The following is a 19,286-nucleotide window of genomic DNA, read 5'->3' on the forward strand; positions in this document are numbered from 1 at the left end:
CATAGCAAAGGGGGGTGGGGGAGTGGTAAAAGCTATTTAAAAAAAAAACAAAACAAAACAAAAATAAAAAAAAACAGACAAACTGCTAAGGGACGTGAAAGAGTTAAAAATCACCAAATGGGGCCGAGTGGCTTCACAGAGAAGAAAATACCATAATAAGCCTTTACATTACTAAGAAATAAACCAAATGCAATGCAACAACCACACATTTCTGGACACAAATATTAACACGTTTTTTTTTCTTCTTTTTTTTTGAAAAGCGTTGCAACAACTTGGAAAGTTCTTTTTTTCTTTACATCGACAGAGAACATTTACAGAGACCAGTTACAGTACAAGTAGTTACAGTTCTAGTCCTCTTGGGAGAGGATCAAATGTTCCATCTCTCCCACGAATAACACGAGGGAGGATCCTCGAAACAACCACCACTGCTCAGAAGCATGGAGTCAAGCGTGACTGTTCACAAGTAGTGATAGCATGTAGCACCTTTACGTTGCATGTTGCCTGCTGCCCTCTCCAAGTCCAAAAAGTGGAGCTCGTCATTCGGGGGGTGAAAAGGGGGAGCTACGTGGAAGGAGGAGTGGATAGGAAAGAAAGAGAAGGACGGGAAGTGCTGTGTGTGGTTTCCTCCCGGCCGGTTAAGAGGCTTATGAGGCCTGTAATGAGGCCCAGGGGAGCGGTGTCAACATGTCTGACACCCTGATTCTCACACAGCCCGTGGCAGAGACCTCTTGCTGCCCTCACACACTCACTTTGATCTCAAATACACACACACACACACACTGGCAAAAAACTAAACAAAACACACACACATGCTCTGGGCCTGAGGAGGGGGGAGGAACAGGAGGAAGAAGGAAGAAAGGAAATGACTGTTTGAAAGTAGGAAGGGCGAAAAGTTGTGTTGATGAAAATCCCTATGCAAATGTGGCTTGACCAAAACTCTCCTGTAGATGAGGCGTGGGGGGTTGTTTTTATTTCAGTCCAAGTGTTTACAGGTCATGTGTCTCTTTTGTCTCTCCGAGAGCCACGTCAGATTGTCAGTGCAGTAAAAGGGGACACAGGGAAATGTCCATTTGTCCACGTGTAAAAAGCTCTCTCCGCTCCGTCCATTTGTCTGCTTTCAGATTCAGTGTTGAGATGAAGAAATGATGGCACATAAAATAATATTAATAGCTTGGAGGGAGCGTCCACCCCCTCTCTTAGTCCGCTCCATGTACCATATATGTCGCGTTCAACACACACCTGTGGTATATTTACAGAATTCGGTTTTGTTCAGCCCACCGGCCTCACCTACCTCTCCGGGCCCCTTTCTCCTGATTGGCGATAGGTGTTTGGGGGCGAGATTCCTCTTGTCATGTGCTCCTGGGGTTAGGAAGGTCAAAGACGATGGGTGGGTTCATGGGCAAGAAGTTGACGGTGCAGGCTGAGGCGTTGACGAACGTTGTGGTGCCATCAGTCATCATGCCGTAACCTGGGGAGCCGTGAAGAAGGTGAACTCAAACCATCTTTGCATGTCTAGTGTGCATTAGGTTAAATACATGTTGTATTCAGAAAAAAAAGAGAAAGCCTTTATTTTGAATATTAAAATGACTTTTCAATGTTGGGAAAGCGAGAAATGTTTGCCACTTCAGAACGGAACAAGCTGGAAACACAACTCTGACATATCACCTTATGAAGTTAATGTGGTGACCCTGCAAACAGCTGCTTATGTGCACACCCAGCAGTCACAGAGAAACTTGGTCCTTCATGTGGAGTAGTGTTTCTGGCACCTGATGAATGGAAGTCCAATATTCACTCTCTGTTAGCTCTGTTTTTGGTTTCCACCAACTCCTGAGGGAAATATCTGGCTGTTTAGCTGCTAAATGCTCCACTATGTTCACCAGCTAGTCCCTAACTGTGTCTGTCTGCAGTTTGCTGCTGAGCAGGTGGTCTGCAGTGGCTTTATCAGAAAACAGCCGCTGTTGCTGGAGACCAGGTTGACGATGGAAGCTATGGAAATCAAAGAACTGAAATATGATTAAAAAAGCTCTGTAGAGCTGACGGGAACTGCAGAGTTAGGTGATCTTTGTTATTTTGTCAAATAACCCCTCTCACGTTACACAAAGTGTTCTGGCCCATTGTGATTAGAGCATCTTTAGAAATTCCTGAGCCCTTTCAGTCCCATCTGAGTCACAGTGAGATTCTTTCAAAAGACAATCTGGATTATACACCCTAAATTACCATCAGGGGCACCGCCTCTTTTATTCGCTGCGACATTCTCTACTGCTGTCAGTGCTGTGTTTTCATTGTCTTAACTATTACTGAAAACAGGCCGACGTTAACTTATCACTCACTGTTTTGATTCTCTCTCTCTTTCTCAGTGTTGGAACAATAAATAAATCAGGTTGAGCAGCTATTTGTACACATTTACATACTCTCGTCCCATATCTTATGCCTCTAAAGAGGAACACCTGAAATTACAAGTTGCACAAACTCATACACAGAATTTTCGGCAGTGCAGTTTTTCTTGTATTATACTGATGTAGTACTTTTTTTTATTGCTTACTACTACCTTTAGTCTCCCCAAAATTGAATCCCTATTAATTGAAAAAATGAAATCAGAGGAAGCACTGGGGTCCACTGTCAATCACACAATGAGAAGAATAGCATCATAATAAATACACATGGAGGTAATCTCTTGGATGTGCGAGCAGGAAACACCATAGCGTTTAGTATCACAGTGCATCTTCATCATTTCTAAAATTGTGAGAATCCTGTTTGAGCAAATGTATGCGTGAGAATGTGCCACTAACACCACTTCAGTTAACAAATCTCTGCTCAGAAGGCACTTTGGATTAACGTTCCCTCCAAATGGCAGATGTAAAAGTGTTAGCATTTCGTCAAGCATAAGTTAACTACCGTCTCTCAAAACGCACTACACTTTCACTTTGCACTATCCGTGTTTTTTTTAAAGTGTAGGTGTCACTTTCACCATCTCTTGGAACAGAACTCATGTCTGCGTTGGGCCCTTTCAGATTTGGAATACGTGAATACAGAACACAGTGAGGATTCATTTCTGTCTCTCTGAGTCCTCACATTAATGAAGAGGGCTGCTTTCAGCCCATTTCTCTGGGTATAAAATCTGATCTAGTTTCTAATCTGGTTCTCTCTGATGGGGGACCGCTGCTCCAGGGGCTCAGCGCTGACCTGATAACCCTGAAAAAAGCAATCCTCAGTCCAGGGAGACGGCCTCTCTGCCCTTGCTGGCCTGGATGAAATGCTGATAGGGACGTGGCAGCTCAGCTACTCTTTAATATGCATATACATATATTCATATATACATATATTCCTTTAATATACGCAGGAATTTAATTTTAGCTGATTTATGTAATAAAGTAAATGTTAAGGTGTTGAGATATGAAAGTGTCTACCTTCAGACAAAACACAGACACTGTAATTTAGGTCTTTCTTCTTCAGTTTATGATATTGCATCCTATGAATTCAGGTCATTAGGATTTATGTGAGCCTAAAAATCTGTAAACTGTGTTCTGTAAATAAAAATGGGGGAAATTAGTTTATATTTAGAGTACATCCCTGACTAAAAAAACATCATATTGAAAATATGTGTGTGCATATGTGGGGATATAACTGAATATACGCCCACACACATTATTCTGATATGAACATGTAATGTGTTCGGAACAGATACAAACGGCATTGAATTTGTGCAGGCAAGGGCGTCATTTCCACTGGGGATGGAGGGGACATTTTCAAAATCCTATTTTATCCCGTGACATTTATTTTTCAGTTTGGTTCATTCTCTAAAAGACTGGTAAACAGTGTCCTCCTCCTCCTGTCCAGCCACCAACATCCAGGGGAGAAGATCTGAGTTGATCAAAATGTTAAATGCTCATCTGAGTTGCCCTGTGTTACGACTGTGCGCTCACATCATTTAAGTTTAAGTAGCGAGTCAATGAGGCTTTTATTTGCCCTGGATTTTACCTCTCAGGTAACATACTAAGCTACCCTACATTCTTGGGGGAGGTGTTGGGGGCTGTACACAGCTTGTGAAGAAGACTGCAGATACTACTCATGGCCGAAAAAGTCCCACGACTCCTCTGTTTTTTCAGGGAAAAAAAAAAGACCTTATGTACAGATCATTCTCCAGGTAAAAGTAAAGGACAGAGCTATTTATAGTAAAGATGGAAATAAAACCTTATCTATTGAGTCTAAAGGTTCATTGTTGACATTGGAAATGGCAGTTTGAACTTTTTCTCAAACATCTTTTATATAACATCATGATTTATTTTATTTATCATAAAATGTCAGGTCTCTTTCAAGAGAATTATAGGTAATTATTGGGTTACTGCATTATAATGCAGTAATTTATGTGCCTTTTTAGTGGGGGTTCACTAACATAACTATGAAAAGCACAATAACCAATCATAATTAATCATAATTTATGATATTCTTTATTTTATAAATAGCTTTTCAGATTTGTCATTTTTTGTCAGAGACATCTTTATATCATCTGGGTCTCCCCTCATTACAACTTCTAGTTCTTAAAGAAACGTCGTTGAATCTGACCCCCATTCTGTTTTTATTATTCATGTCCATTAACATTTGATCAAATAACGCAATGAAGCGTTTAAAATAAATACATTCATTAATAAATGACTGTAACTGAATTAATTTAGTCTCTCCTGGGTGAAATGGATTTGTGTCACACCCCTCGTGTGTGTGCACATGTTGGTTTGTAAAAACCCAAATTAAAATGTATTTTGTTTTTTCTTGCTCATCTTGCATTTTCCGTATGCTGAAAATGAGCTGGTGAAATTAGTCAAACAAAAAGTCTGAGTGAGCACACTTGAGCATGGACTAGAATTTTCACTTTACACTGTCAAAAATATTCGTCGTTACCGCAGTATTGTGTGCACATGTTTTACAAGTACATGCACGTACCTTCATGAATGTGTCCGAACACATGTAATTTGGGCTGGACTCTCCTCTGGACTGTGTTGAGCAGCTCCATGCAGCCGACGCGCTGCATCTTTTTCGGGACCCAGTCCAGGAAACCTGCATGCAGTGACATGCAAAATCATCAAACACACCTCACGCCAAACGCGCTGCTCCATTTTTCTTTTTAAAGGTGACTATGCCCAGTAGAGGTGGAGTGGAGTAAAGTGTAAAACAAAAGTTCAATTAAAATGTGGTCCAGTGTTATGCATGTTGTATTTATATCTATTAAATCTATTATTTAAGTTTGTGTCTGTCAGATTTGACTGAAAATGAACTGGGTACAAACGATGACCTGTTCAATCCTTACTTTGACACAGAAATGTAGCAGTGATACAGTAATGATCCTGTTCGGATAATTTCAGTAATGTTGCACGGGCAACAGTATGATGTTTGATAGTGTTGAGTGGATTTTCTGTGTTTCCATGGCTGAATGTGTCTCCATGATGGTTATAAATTTCATCTCCTTTCAAAAAGCGATACGTCACATTTTAGAGCGAAGACTCCTTGTCTAATGGCAAACTGCACATCACAGCACAAAAAAAGAAGACTCTTAGAAAGCAGCCATAGAAAATAAAGATCAATCACAGCCTCACACAGATGCAGACCTCATGGTGTGTGTGACAAGGATGAAGCATGGAGTGTATATGATTTAGTGCCTGCTCTGCGAGGAGGGATGCTGCTTATGCTGAGTCAATAAAAGCATCAAGCCGGAGAAATGAGACTGAGGAGCTCATGCCTCCATCTTCCCTGCCTTCTGTCGCTCTGCCCAAGAAAGTAAACACAAAGGAAAAAAAGAAAAACAGAGTGAAGTAAAAAAAACAACAAAAACAAATGGTCAAATGAGGAAAGAAAGGTGAAAAGGTGGGTGAAAGTCACATAAAGCACAGCTAATCATAACTCTATACTATGTTAATTAATTGCTGTTAGGTTTATGCAGGGTGCGATTTGTGAAAAAAATCAGAGGGAGGGATGTTTTTTAGATGTTTGTATTCATGAAAATAAATCAGAAACCACAGTGGGCCCAAATTACACAAATAGAATGATTACAAACTTAAATAAAACAGAACTTGAACTTAATCACTGCATTTGCAGGAGCATTTTAATCAATTCTTTAGAATTTAATTAATCAAGTAGCGCGATATTTTCACTCTCACGCCTCGTCCTTTTCTCAAGCAGACACATAAGGGATGCCATCATACCATCATGTAGCCAGTTTAATTGATTATAGTGCCGCTCCACGAACGCTACGTTATGTGTTCAAATGTAGCCAAACCAGAAAGGTGTGGTGAGAAGTGTACTCCTATTCTCAGATTAGGAGATACTCCTATTCTCCCATTTCCAAAGCGTTGTGGGCCGACTGACCAGCAACTTGAAGTCAGGTCTAACGTATTTAAAGGCAAGTCCAAGTCAAGTCTCAAGTATTTAGGAGCAAGTCCAAGTTAAGTCTCGAGTCATTAAGGGCAAGTCCAAGTCAAATTCCAAGTCATTAAAGGCAAGTTCAAGTCTCAAGATTGTAGGGGAAAGTCAAGTCTCAAGTCGTTAACGACAAATCCAAGTCAAGTCTCAAGTCTTAAGTGTGTTACTAAGTATATTTATTCATCTGACGTGAAGTCTCCTTAGCTCTTTGCTTTCAAGTCAAGTCTTTAGGCAGCCAATTTTCAAGTAAGCCAAGTCTCAAGGCAGACGAGTCCATGTCGACTCAGGCCCGACATTTCAGCAGTAGTTTGAATTTAAAGAAAAAGTGACAGTCCTAGCCCCAGACCAAAACAATACAAAAGTTTGTATGCTTGTGACAAGTGAGCAGTAGCGAGTCACATGATTTTGGAAGCAGGTCTTCACTGGGGCAAAAGAAAAGAAGGAGAAAGGGAGAAAGATGCTCTAGGGATGATTTTATGATTCTTTATACATTTTTAGTTTTTACTACTGGACAGAGTGCTAAAAATCTCATTCAAGGCAAAGTTAATGGACCCACTCAGCACAGTTCTCATGTTCTCAGCTGGCAATGAATCAGTCATGCTGGTAAAGTGATACAGTCTGACTACTTTGTCCTCTAAATGTATCCATCTGCAAAAAAACCCCAGCACACTTTTAGTATCAGTTTAGGTATAAAACCCCTTAAAACTGTAAGTGTATTCTTTACAAGCCTTGGGAGACGGTAGAAGAGAAGTGAGAAGTTACGAGGGCTTTTTGTGTCTCGGGGTATTTTGCTCTAATGTGCCGTTTGTTTCAAAGCAGCTGCTGCTTTGGGCACCGAGCCTGTTTTCCTCTTTTTGTCTCACTTTCTCTCTTTCTCTCTGCTGTTAACTTCTTCCTCGCAGCCAGATAAAGAGGCCATATTTTTCCTCTCTAGCCGCTGATCTGCTGCTTTATCGCACCTCATAAAAGACGGGCGCTTTTGTCGCAGTGCGAAACAACGTCTCACTTGCACTCCTCTTTCCTTCACCGTCCATCGGTCTTTTCTCCCTCTTTTTAAAAATATTTGAAAGTAGATGTCTTTTCTTGGCCCTTTAAAGAATCCAGTTTCTTGTCCACACTTTCGTCCCCCATTCCCTTTTTCCTGTATCCTCCTTTCTCTATCGTGCCATTCCCTCTAGTCTTGCTCTTTGTGTGTGTGTATGTGTGTGTGTGTGTGTGTGTCTCATGCATTAGTAGCCTGCTGTAGCAGCTCCATATGCCAATGGCTTACGAGCAGATAGCTGGAGACACTCCGCTAAGCTGAATGGAAAATAAACGGCCGTGTTCGCAGCCGAGACTCAGACATAGAAATCAATCACACACACTCGTCTGAACACCACAGCTGCAGTGGGAGATGAGGTGTGAAAGTGTGTATGTGCGAGAGTGAGAGTCAGAGAGAGAGAGAGAGAGAGAGAGGAGTGTGTGTGTGTTGGTGTGTTTTTATGTGTGTGAGACAGACACGTGTGTGCAGGATGTCAGTTTGTGAGCCGGCATCTGTGTTTGTTCAAACTCTGGCGATGTTTGTGTGTATCGCGGGTGTGTGTGGGGATGAACACGAGTGTGTAGAAGCTGAAAGGTGATCACTAAGAAGGCTAATAAGCTCCTACAGGTAAAGTGTGTTTTCAGGCAGAGCTGACTGGCCTGTGTGAGTCATTGCTTTGATTCCCTTCACCCTTTATTCATCCACTCAATATGACAATGATTCATCAGCGCCACTTCCACTGCTCTCTGTCATTTCAGAGGAAAATAACTCATTTACAGTGTGCCTGTGATGTCTGTGTGTAAAATAGGTGTGCACAAATACCTGTATGTTGTTTATGTGGTTTGTATGAATATGTACAAGTGGGTTTATTCATATACTTGCACAACCACTGAGGTCAAGTCCTCTTTTATTGCAATGTCCAAGTATTGCATGTCATCCCCCATTTCTCTTTCCTCTCACTGTCATCCCCAATATCTAATGAAAAAATATAAAACACGGTGGGTATCTGATGATACTGATGCCAGTATTTATGTAATCATTGTATTTAAAGGGTGGTGGTCAGAGTGAGTGCGACTTTTGCGCCTGTTTTTCAGCAGGAGACGTGACGCATTCTGAGCCAAACACATGCAGAGTAATTAACAGATGCAGCAGGCTGGAGTCCCGTTTTGTGTTTCATTCGTCCAAGTGTTTGCAAGGTGCGTCTGCAGTGGTCCGCTTTGTGGGGAAAATGAAGACCAGGGGTAATTGATTAGTAGGCTTATATATAACTGAAAGCCCAGCATCAGATTAAGCAATTGTTAATGAACACAGTCTCCGATTACTGTAACGCAAACAAATAGTGGACCGAGAGTTTTGGTTTGTTGTCATCAATTTGAATTTGAACCATCAATGACCTGTAAAATCACCACAGGCTGTGAATGCATGTCGCTTTCTTTTATAACATTTACAGTGTACGTTTGGCTCAGTATAACATCCATGTCAACACCATCTTCTCTCTTTTTGCATGTTCGATTAGATTTTTTCCCTCGGGTGGACTTGAGCCATGGCCAAAGTAAATGTTTTGGACTCAAGATCATTTCAATATAATTTCTTTTCAAAGTTCGGGGATCTCGTAGAAATCCCAGTGTGGAACTGAGCTCTCCTCCACTTGCAGAATGCGTTGCGGAGGCAGTACCAGGAACAGTCCAGCTGACTTTCACTGTGGCCACAAACGTATTAAAAAACCCACCCCAAAACTATATTCCTGGAGGTGTGGAGAAGGTGAAATACCATTCAGACCTTCATGTTGGGAAATGAAATGTACCAAACTATAACTGTTAAAATGTGTAAACTGATGCCCATATGACCCGCATTTGTTGTTTATTTATGTACACATTGTAGAAACATGTGCAGTGCATCCCTTCATGTGTGTTTATGTGTGCTCATGTGTATGTATACACACATGCATGTTTTGTGTCTGTGTGCTGTAATGTGTATCTCACCCAGTGGGGGGCAGTGTGTGACCAGGAGGTCTGTGTTGTCGGGGATCTGGTTCCACTTGTCCAGCAGAGCCTGACCCCGTGGCAGGTTGAAGCCCCAGCCGTAGTACCATGGCTGCCTGCAGACTCGCAAACACACACACACACAAAAAAAGAGAGAAAAACAGACAGTTGGGTTGAAGTACACACTGTCAGAAGTACAGACAACATCATGTGCGATGTCTTGAACTTAAGAATTTATGTCCCAGCAGCGGCCACATGTTATACATCTCACTCTATCTCACTCCTTTCCCTGCTGTTATCTAATAATAATTAATAATACAAGTCTTTACAATGAGATTGGACATTTTCATATTCCACTCACATATGTAACAGTGGTCACATTGAGAGCACAAACCCAAACGGCAGAACATAACACACAACCTGCAACACTCAAATGCATTCATGGTGCAACGCTTTAAAATGTTTGAGTATTGACTATTTCATGTTAAACTGGACAATGTGAGTAGCTAAAGGTGCTAAAAGCTAAAAAGGTGTCCATGTGAGGGGAAACATTTGTAATTGAAGACATGGTGCGGCATGTACGGGCTGTGGACAAAATGACACATACAATTGTTGGTGTCAACTTGGGTTAAACATGGGGGGGGGCAAACATGTAGGTAATGACTGATGACGTCATTTTATTGGTAGACATCACCATAACAGCCTGCAGGGTTCTTTTCAACATGTAAATATTGAACACTTGTGTTATCTGGTGCGCCTCTTTTTGTTTTGATAGCCTACCTTGGAAACAGCACGATAGTTATTGCATTCGGGGCGGTGAGAAAGGCTCCGGCTGAAATCTACCAGCAGACACTGACCCAGCTAGCAGAGGTGAAAACACAGTATCGACGTGGTGTAGGATGTGGGGAGCAAACAGAACAGCCTACTGTCCTAACAACCGATGAAAAGAGTATAATGAAGAAACCTGGATTTATTGAATGTTATTTGACTCACGAACCTGGTGGACACACAGGTTACAGCAAGCATGGTGTTTTTTTCTGCTAATCTTTCAAGATTAGACCTTAGGTCTTTCAAAATCTATCACTGTAGCTTGTAGCTCTAGACCATATGTATTTCTTTCATATGACTACACTATAATCGAAAGCTCAAGTTAACTAAACAAGGCATTAAGGTGCTCTTAGTAAATTTGTTTCAGTCCCATGTCCCCCGGAGAGTCCCGCCCCCTTCCTCTAACGTAGCCAATAGAACAGTCTAAACTCGTAGGCTAAGCTCTGACTAGGCCGCTGCCGAGTGTCTGTAAGGAGGAATGTGAGACCTTAGAGACAGAACGTCCCCGTCTGCGCAGACAGTGTGTAGTGTGCAGCTGTGTTAGTAAATGGATTAAAAAGTTTTTCAACCCATGTTTTTCCCTGCTTTGCACCAAGATTAGATGGATGGCGCCACTGCATACAATACACTTTGGTGAAATCTATGATGTTGGATTTCTGCTGACTCTGGACACTTTGTTCAACTGGATGTTGGTGACGGCTCAGCTTTTTGATGATGATCTACTACAACACAGTTTTCCTGTGTTTAGCATATGCGTTTAACATTTTGGCACATGCGAGTGGACACATAATATTGACCCGTTTTCCCATTTTCCTAGCGGGACTTAATTGTGCTTCTGCAAAGATCATAAATCCAGCGTGGCCTCTCACATTGCTTTGTGCGGCCAACACAAACAACTGTCGGCCTGCGTATGAAGAGCAGCCATCTAGTGGAGGACGAGGGGAGGAATCAAACAGATCCCAGGAAGTGGGGGCGGGTGAGCAGAAACTTATATTAAACATCTCCTTGATCACAGTAACGCCCTGGAACGCTCCGTGACAGGAAGACGAGAGAAGAAAAGGGAGAAATGAGAAAAGAAGAGAAGAAGAAGAGAAAGAGGAAAGCCTTGATGGCTGGGGCTCATGTCCCTTTACTTTGATAGCGGGCGCCTCGGCCGTGAGTGACGGAGAAGAAATTAACATGTCACTTACAATCTGTACTCCGATCCATCTTCCTCTCCAACACGCCGCACATGTGTGTGTGTGTGTGTGTACAACCGTAGGCTACAACGCCCGCCACTGCTGCCGCTGCAACCGCCTTTTTTTAAATTGCCGAGTGCAGTCACTCGAAACGCCAACTTTATCGACGCTGCCCGACGCGCCTGTGCTCAGTGGAACATCAGATGAGGATTTTTTAGAATAATTTCCTGAGTGAGTGTGTCTGACATGCTTGGGGACTTCAGAGACAGATGGGGAGACAGAAAGATGGGCCTGAAGATAGGAAGAAATACATGTCACACACACACTGTCTGTGTCTATCTGTCTTTCTCTCTAATTTAGAAAGCTAAAAATGGTGACTTGGAGGTCACCAGCGCAGGGGGGTGGGGGGTGGGGGGTCAAGCACATGTGGCAGTGCATCATGGGAAATCACGCCCTATTTCAGCTGGAGTGCACGCGATTAAAATTCCATCACTTCCCGAACATCAGAGACTAAACATTTCTGACGAACGATCTGACGCTGCCATGAACACAATTTCAATAATTTACCCTTTGAATATTAAAATATTTAGACTGGCCTTAGCATATTAATAGGGCCTGTGGAATGTAATATTCATGTCCATCTTAACATGGACGTCTCAATTAAAATGAAATGAGCTCGGCGGTGCGATTGATGCTCCTGATTCCCTCAGCGTGAATGGAGGGATGAAGAGGAAGCAAAGGAGGAGAGGAAAAGAGGTTTCCCCCCGATAATGACCAACGTTTTGTCCTAACAGAGTGATAAGAAAGTCAAGTCAACTTAAAGGAGCATATTATACTTTTGCGGATGGATTTCTTATCCAACTCAAGTTTACTGCTCCTGCATGACGGCACTGCACTTTTTACTCTTTATACTTTATTGAGGCTATCGTCACCTTCGAAATGACAGTATCAGTTATGTGTTCAAATCCTTAAATAACCTATGTTTATGTTTACCTGAAAAGTAATGCCTTGTGGTCATTCAAATGATCATTTCATTGGTCTAATTTAGACAGAGACATGCATTCTGCCTGACAGTCAATAATCTTGAGGGCCTGAGCTGTACAATGGGCGGAGAAATTTCCCACATTGAATCTGAATCTCAACATTTAGCCACATATTTTGTTTAAAGATGTGGTACGCATGGTACGCGCTCCACCTGGTGAGCTACCAGGGCGGCCCTAATATTTACTCATTATGGTGGTGCATTCAACGATGTGCCTACATCCCATATTTGTGAAGCTTTGGTGTCAGAAAATTAAACCTAGGGAAGGAAAACACTGATACTGTCCAATAGATCATGTGAACTTGGTTTGACTCCTAAGGTTGTTGCTAAAAACACTATAGGGTGTCACACAGTCACACAGTGCTTACCTGCATTACCATGCAACAATAATATAACTGACCCCCCCCCCCAAAAAAAAATAGACTATATGTTAACTGTGATGCATTAGCTATCCGCGACAAGTTTCAGACTCTGAAAGTTTTTCATAATTGTCATAATGTACTGAGATGGACTGAAAGCAATTGGTTGCCTGCAAGGTTGGAAATCAATCTAAAAACTGATGGCACGCATTGGAAATCAGTGATTGAACAATGCTTTTGAGTTCCTGTCAAAGCTTCTGAAAATATGCTTTCTCAAATTAAAAACTTTCCTTTCTTTACATTTTTTTCGCAATCTAATTTTGGAAAGAAAAAAAATCATTACCTTAAGTTTGTCATCCAGTATGCCCAAAACAGTAATCATCCAGTCTATCATTTTGTCAACCGAGGATTACAGTATCCTTTATAAAGTACTGCAGCTTATTTTAATTTTGCGACATCAATCATTCTGTAAGAGACAGCGTCACTCCTTTTCAAAGTGGTTTATATCTCATTTTCTGCCTCTTCACGTGTCCACCGTGCCAGGAAAACGTTTCCATGCCGACTGTAGGCGTCTCCATCACAGTAGCTAAAAAGAGATTATCTCACGCGAGGAATTGACCGTAGCTTCTCTCCGTGAGAGACCCACTCCTGTGTTTGCTGAGCAAACCCGAGACTAACTGAATGTAATTCCATGGATAATATCCCTGCTCCAGAATTCTGATGTTTTTATCAGGTAAGGGATTACAATGGTACAAGTGATTTGTGTTAACTAAGAGGAGGAGAACCGGGCGAAGTGTGGAGTATATTAAAGACTCCGTTAATGTGCGGGGCTGGTATTTGTTATGGGTTTTAAAAAAGGAGAAAACAGATGTTTGTTAGAGCGCTCAATCCCCCGGCGCATCTTCAGGCAACACAGTGAAAGAAAAACAACACCGCTCATCCCCCCCCACACACCCACTCACACTTTGTCTTAAGGACAAGGGGAAAAGTCAAATTTAACACTTAATCTAAAATGCATTTAAGGATTTAATCAAACGGGGCAAAATTTTTGAGCTTGCATGTATGTATATGTGTGTATTTGTGTGTGTGTGTGTGTGTGTGTGCGTGTGTGTGTGTGTGCGTGCCTAACTAACGGAGGCCCACTGATATCACTGGAGTAAGTCCATGAATCATTGAATGCCTCAGCCGAGGGCTGTGAAGCACCCATGCCTGCGTCTCTCTCTCTCTCTTTTCCCTCATTCTCTCTCTTCTTCATCTCTTCCCCTCACATCTCTCTGTCCATTTCCCCTCTCCTCCTCCTCCTCCTTCCCTCTCTGTCTGCTCTTGACATACTGCTTCATCTCTCTCTTCCCCTCCTCAGCTCTCCCCCTCACTCTTGCTTGTTAGTGGGGGAAACGACCTGCTGCCAGGAGCAGCCTGCTCTCCGAGAGGCTGCCTTCCGTGTTTGATAGGGAATCTTTTAAAACCACATCAACGGCAAAGGTATTCTGAGGTCCAGCAGGGAAGAGGGAGGCAGAGTTTGGAGACAGTTCAGGGGGAAGTAGTGCTGGGTATCAAACTAGAGTACTAGAATACCGACCAAGTGGAAAACATTTTATTCTTTGATCACACATTGCCTTAGTACAATTTCCCCCGGGGGATCAATAAAGTATTTCTGATTCTGATTCTGATTAAACCTGCATGAATTCATTTTTTTGGCCTCTTGGAGGCAGACATATTGTTGCCTTTTAAATTGATATGGCTAACATGTTAGCAAATGTTGCCTATTTACACAGAGTACACAGAGCAACATTCAACAGCAGTCTTTTGGAGTAATGTTTCTGGCCACCTGCCTGCTGTGGCTGGAAACAAGGTGGATGAGAGTGGTGAGACATTAAATTAACTAGTTAACTTAGGTTTGGGAGCAGGGCCACGCCTCAACCACACCTCTAATTACCTGTCAAGCCTCCCTTTCCCGTTCCTTCTTTAATTCACCTTCCTACCCCATCCCTCCCTCTAATCATGCCTTCCCACATCCCTTCATTCTCGCTTCCATCCTCCCCTCATCCCTTCCCATTTTTTCCGATGCACACTTGTCTTACGTATCATTCTAGGAAGCACACCTGAGATGGAAGCCCCACACTGAGTCTCCCTCCGCCCCGGTCTCCACAACGTCCTCCCAGACCAGCATAACAGACGACATTCTTCTTCCACCTCCACGCCTCCCCTCCCTCTAACATCCAGTACCTCCACAATTTACATGACATATTGTTGTGGCGTGGTCCTTGCTGGTGAAAGTTACAGGCTGTATCAAACCAAAACAATGACCTGAAAGACACTAAAACACTGTGTAGAGCAGACGGGAACTGCAGAGTTGGGTCCTAATTCTCTGTTGAGTGGCACTTTCACACTACACAGTCATACGATCCATCGTTCATATGAAATTGTTGACTAGCACAGCTTTAAGTTATACTTTTGCTTATTTTAGACAGTATTTTTGTGTATTTGTATGTTAAAACTCAAGATATTCTACTGTAAATATTTTCTTCCAGTCAACAAATCTCATAAAAAGATCAAACCAACAGTGACTGTATCTACTAACACGTATTGTGTGTGTATCACAGCCTGATATATCTTCTTCCTCTGTGCCATAAAAAATATCATAAACACATCAATGAGCCACACTGTTACACTGGGTGACACATTCCTTCACCACCATGAACACACACACTGTAGTTTATTTTGACTCAACCCCACATACACCGCCCTGCTGACTCAAATACTCACGAGAGCCCCAAATGTGGATTCATCCGCTACTGAAAATAGTCCCCAACTGAAAATACAACATTTCCTCCTGTTTGAGTAACATCTGATTTAAAAACTACAATGATTTTTTTAAAGAAAGAAACTATATATTTGTGAGGTGTTTTAAAGATGTATGTCTTCACTAGGAACCAGTGGACCAGGGAAGTCAGAAAGTACCAAGAGGTGGACTAACACATTGTTGGTTTTGGTCTTTATATGGGATGTATTGACAATACAAAAAATCCAATAAAGCCGGCCTTATCCTATAAGTGTGAGGGTTTTGTAGGAAATACAAGGAAATAAGGATTAAAGAGGATTACTGTAACAGGGTCCACCGTAATGTGTAACTCGGGCCTTGTGCTAATCACTACATGCACTAACGCAGTGAAAACACCCAACCGTGATCACCTCTGTTTGATTTAATTAACTACTCATGACTTAACGACCCTAATAACAGCCTGGGAGGCAGGTTGGGGGAGTGGAGCTTGGCGGTCTGCATACACACACAGAAGCCACACACCCACATTTGTGAAGTGATTTTTTCTTTTGTGCGACTCTGAAGAATCTGCAGGTGCGACCGCCCGCCGGCTCGCCTCACAAGCAGACTCAGTCTCTGCTGAGGTTTTCCTCACTGCCTCACTGTGCTTTTCCTGCCATGTCAGTAGAATATGGTACGTGGGTCGTCTCCACAAGGCAGGGGTTAATGTGGGATGCTTCACAATCACTGGTTGCAGCTGGCAGCAGCTGTGTGGCTATCAGCTGACTTGTAACGACCAATCACATTCATGCAGGTGTGCCAAGCGGCCTTTATGACCTGACACTTCTCCACTCTGACACTGTTCACTGCCACAGGACCACAACCTCCACCTTTTGTGGTATTTTTTGGTATTGTTGATTTAACTTAGATCTAACGTTGTGTGTGTTTATTGAGCTCTTTCAGCAGAAATATCTATCTATCTCTTATAAATATTTGATGGATTGCCTTTTTTGAACATTTCTGCAGACATTCATGGTCCCAAAAGGATGAATACTAATGACTTTGGTGATCCCCTGACATTTCATCTAGTGCCACCATCTGGTCGAAATTTCAATTTGTCCAATACTTGTCCAATGGTTTTTGACCAAATACCTGCAAACCTAAGCCTCAACAGCACTGTGTTTATTGATAGTTAGCAAATGTTAGCATGCTATGAAGTAAGATAGTTAGTCATTGAGAGCTTTCTATAATGCACACCGTTGCACATGGCAACTATATGGTATCATTAAGGTTAGGGAAAGGTTGTGGTTATTATATGGATTATAAACTATTGCTAAGGTATGGTTAGAGTTAGACTTATAAATAGTAAATGAGTAAAACTTTATTTATATAGCACTTTTCAAAACCAGGGTTAAAAAGTGCTTCCCAGTTACAAAAAAGACGATCAAAACATTTGAATAAATAATTACAACGAGCAAAAAAATAAGAACAACATCAGGGCAAGGAAGCATCAATAAAAGACCTTTGAGATGAGATTTAAAGCAACAGAGTTGGCTGATCCCAGAGGGAGACTGTTCCAGGACAGAAAACACCTTGATCACCTCAAGCCTTGAACTCTGGGGCACATCCTGGAGCCCTTGTAAGGCCTGTAAGTGGTTAGCAACTCACTGATGTGTGGTGGAGCTAAACTAGTGTAGTAACTTAGAAGTAATTACAAGGATTTTAAATTCACACCTAAATTTAGCAGGAAGCCAGTGTAACATAGCCATCCCTGACGTGATATGGGAACTCATTGTAAAGTCATTGTAGATGTGCAATAACTTCTTGGCTTTTGAGAAGACAGATTTTAATTGAAAATAACATGACTGACTTAAGATATTAAAGGGGAAGGGATTTTAAACATGTGTTGGGGGAGTATGACTGCAAAGGTCTCCAGAGGGAGCTGTGGGAAGTCTGACCCATATCCTCAAGTGATGTCACTTTGCAGCATCAGTTTGAGGAAGTTTGAAAATGAATGAAATCTGTTGGTGTGGAGTTAGAAAGAAGTGAGCTCACCAGACTGCTGTAGCCCGCTGCTCACCTCTGCTGCAGGCTAGAGGCTCCAGGCTACATTGGCTGCTACTAGCCAATCTGTAGAGTTGAGTGAATCGTGTCAAGGTGCATCGTGGGTAATGTAGGCACCAGGTGCTGCTCAAGAGAAAGTGAGCACTGCCATGAAAAAGGTAATGCCATTTGAAACTTCAGTTATACGTTTTATAATCTTCTTTGAACAGCCTGCCATAACCAACAACTCAACAACTGTAACTAAAACATTATAGCTACAAGGCTGCTGTATTGATCCGAAGTAATAAAGTCGCACCATTCCTATTTCCAGTTATAAAAGTTAAATCCAACATTCTGTCTTTGAACTTGCTGCTAGTAATTAGCAGTTATATTGTAAACTTGTAGCTGCAGCTCTTAACCAGATCTCCTGAGCAGGAGTCTTGAAATCTAGTCTTGAATGCTTAGACCAGCAACAACTGTGAGGAGTGCCACCACCAACGCCATTGTTCCCTAAAAACACTCCTCTCACCCGACGACAGAGATGACAACTCAAAGCAAAGTCAAGGAATCAAAACAAGACATCAAAACACAGGATAAAATTAAAGTAACTCTTCTCGGCTTGGGGTTCAGAACAACAGCGGTTTTCAGAAAAGCGACGTGTGAAAGCGCCTTGTTTGAAAAGCAGAGGCACCCGTGGCCTTGCTTTCCTCCCGCCATCCCCTCTCCCCTCCCACACAATGGGATTAGCGGCGCTCGTCTTGGCAAATTTGACAGTTATAACTCAATAGACAAAGCGATGCTTGCGGACACATACAGGCGAGTGTGTAGAGGCAAAATGTGCCTGTGTGCTTTACCACTCATATAGCCCATGGTGGTACATGGCAAGCATGGAAGAGTTTGACTCGGTCAGCCCACTCAGCACAGCGGGGTGCCAAGTTAGAGAGACACAGAGCGGGAACAAGTTGTTTTATATGTTGCAAAGCTGCAGCTCTACAATTTAATTATTTACCGGGATTCAAAACCACTGCAGACACACGCAACCCCATTCCCTGTTTGCGCACAGACCTTGATGCGTAATCATGCGAGTCGGCCCGTCGTAGCTAGCCGAACCTTGGAGCAGAAGGAGGGACGGACGGAGTGAGGAAGCAGGGAGGAAGACAGCGCTGGAAGGCGTCTGACTGATAGCTGTGCCACACATCCTACCTCTACCTGTGTGTGACGGCTACCTTGATGAGCTGCCGCGGCTCGCACGCGTGTGGTGTCCACTGTGGTGCTGCTGCTGCCAGCCCTGTCTTTCTACATTGATTTTGCCTTTGATAATGGCCATCAATAACACCATGTTTAATTTCATTACATTATCAGTTTAATTCTGCGCCAAAAAACAAACAAAAAAAACAAGGTTTCCGCGATGCACACGTGCCGCTGATGCAGGATGTGTGGCCCGGCCGTAAGCAGGATCAGAGATCTGAAAGAGACTAGCCTGCAGCGCCCTTCTCGTCACTGTGTGTGTGTTGTTCTAACACCACCTGCCTCCATCCATCCCTAACTCACCAATTATTTTACTTTCCTTGTTTGATATCTGATGTGACTGAAGACAGCTGCTAAACGGACCTTGTGTTGAGAATGTTTGTTTTAAAGTCTTTACACACAACTGTATGTAT

The 19,286-nt window shown here is 42.5% G+C and overlaps 1 protein-coding gene across 1 annotated transcript in view; it reads right to left on the reverse strand.

Moving 5' to 3' along the window:
• Nucleotides 1–1,349: 1,349 nt before the first annotated feature.
• mpped1 (metallophosphoesterase domain containing 1) overlaps nucleotides 1,350–19,286 on the reverse strand; it is a 64,428-nt gene continuing 46,491 nt past the window's right edge. The window contains exons 4-6 of the mRNA XM_070929163.1: nucleotides 9,415–9,530; nucleotides 4,939–5,052; nucleotides 1,350–1,468 (exon numbers count right to left, since the gene is read on the reverse strand). Of these exons, the coding sequence (XP_070785264.1) occupies nucleotides 1,350–1,468; nucleotides 4,939–5,052; nucleotides 9,415–9,530 (349 nt within the window). The remainder of the gene's footprint in view (nucleotides 1,469–4,938; nucleotides 5,053–9,414; nucleotides 9,531–19,286) is intronic.

This window comes from Enoplosus armatus, chromosome 22 (genome assembly GCF_043641665.1).
Source record: "Enoplosus armatus isolate fEnoArm2 chromosome 22, fEnoArm2.hap1, whole genome shotgun sequence".
In the NCBI taxonomy this organism is placed as follows: Eukaryota; Metazoa; Chordata; class Actinopteri; order Centrarchiformes; family Enoplosidae; genus Enoplosus; species Enoplosus armatus.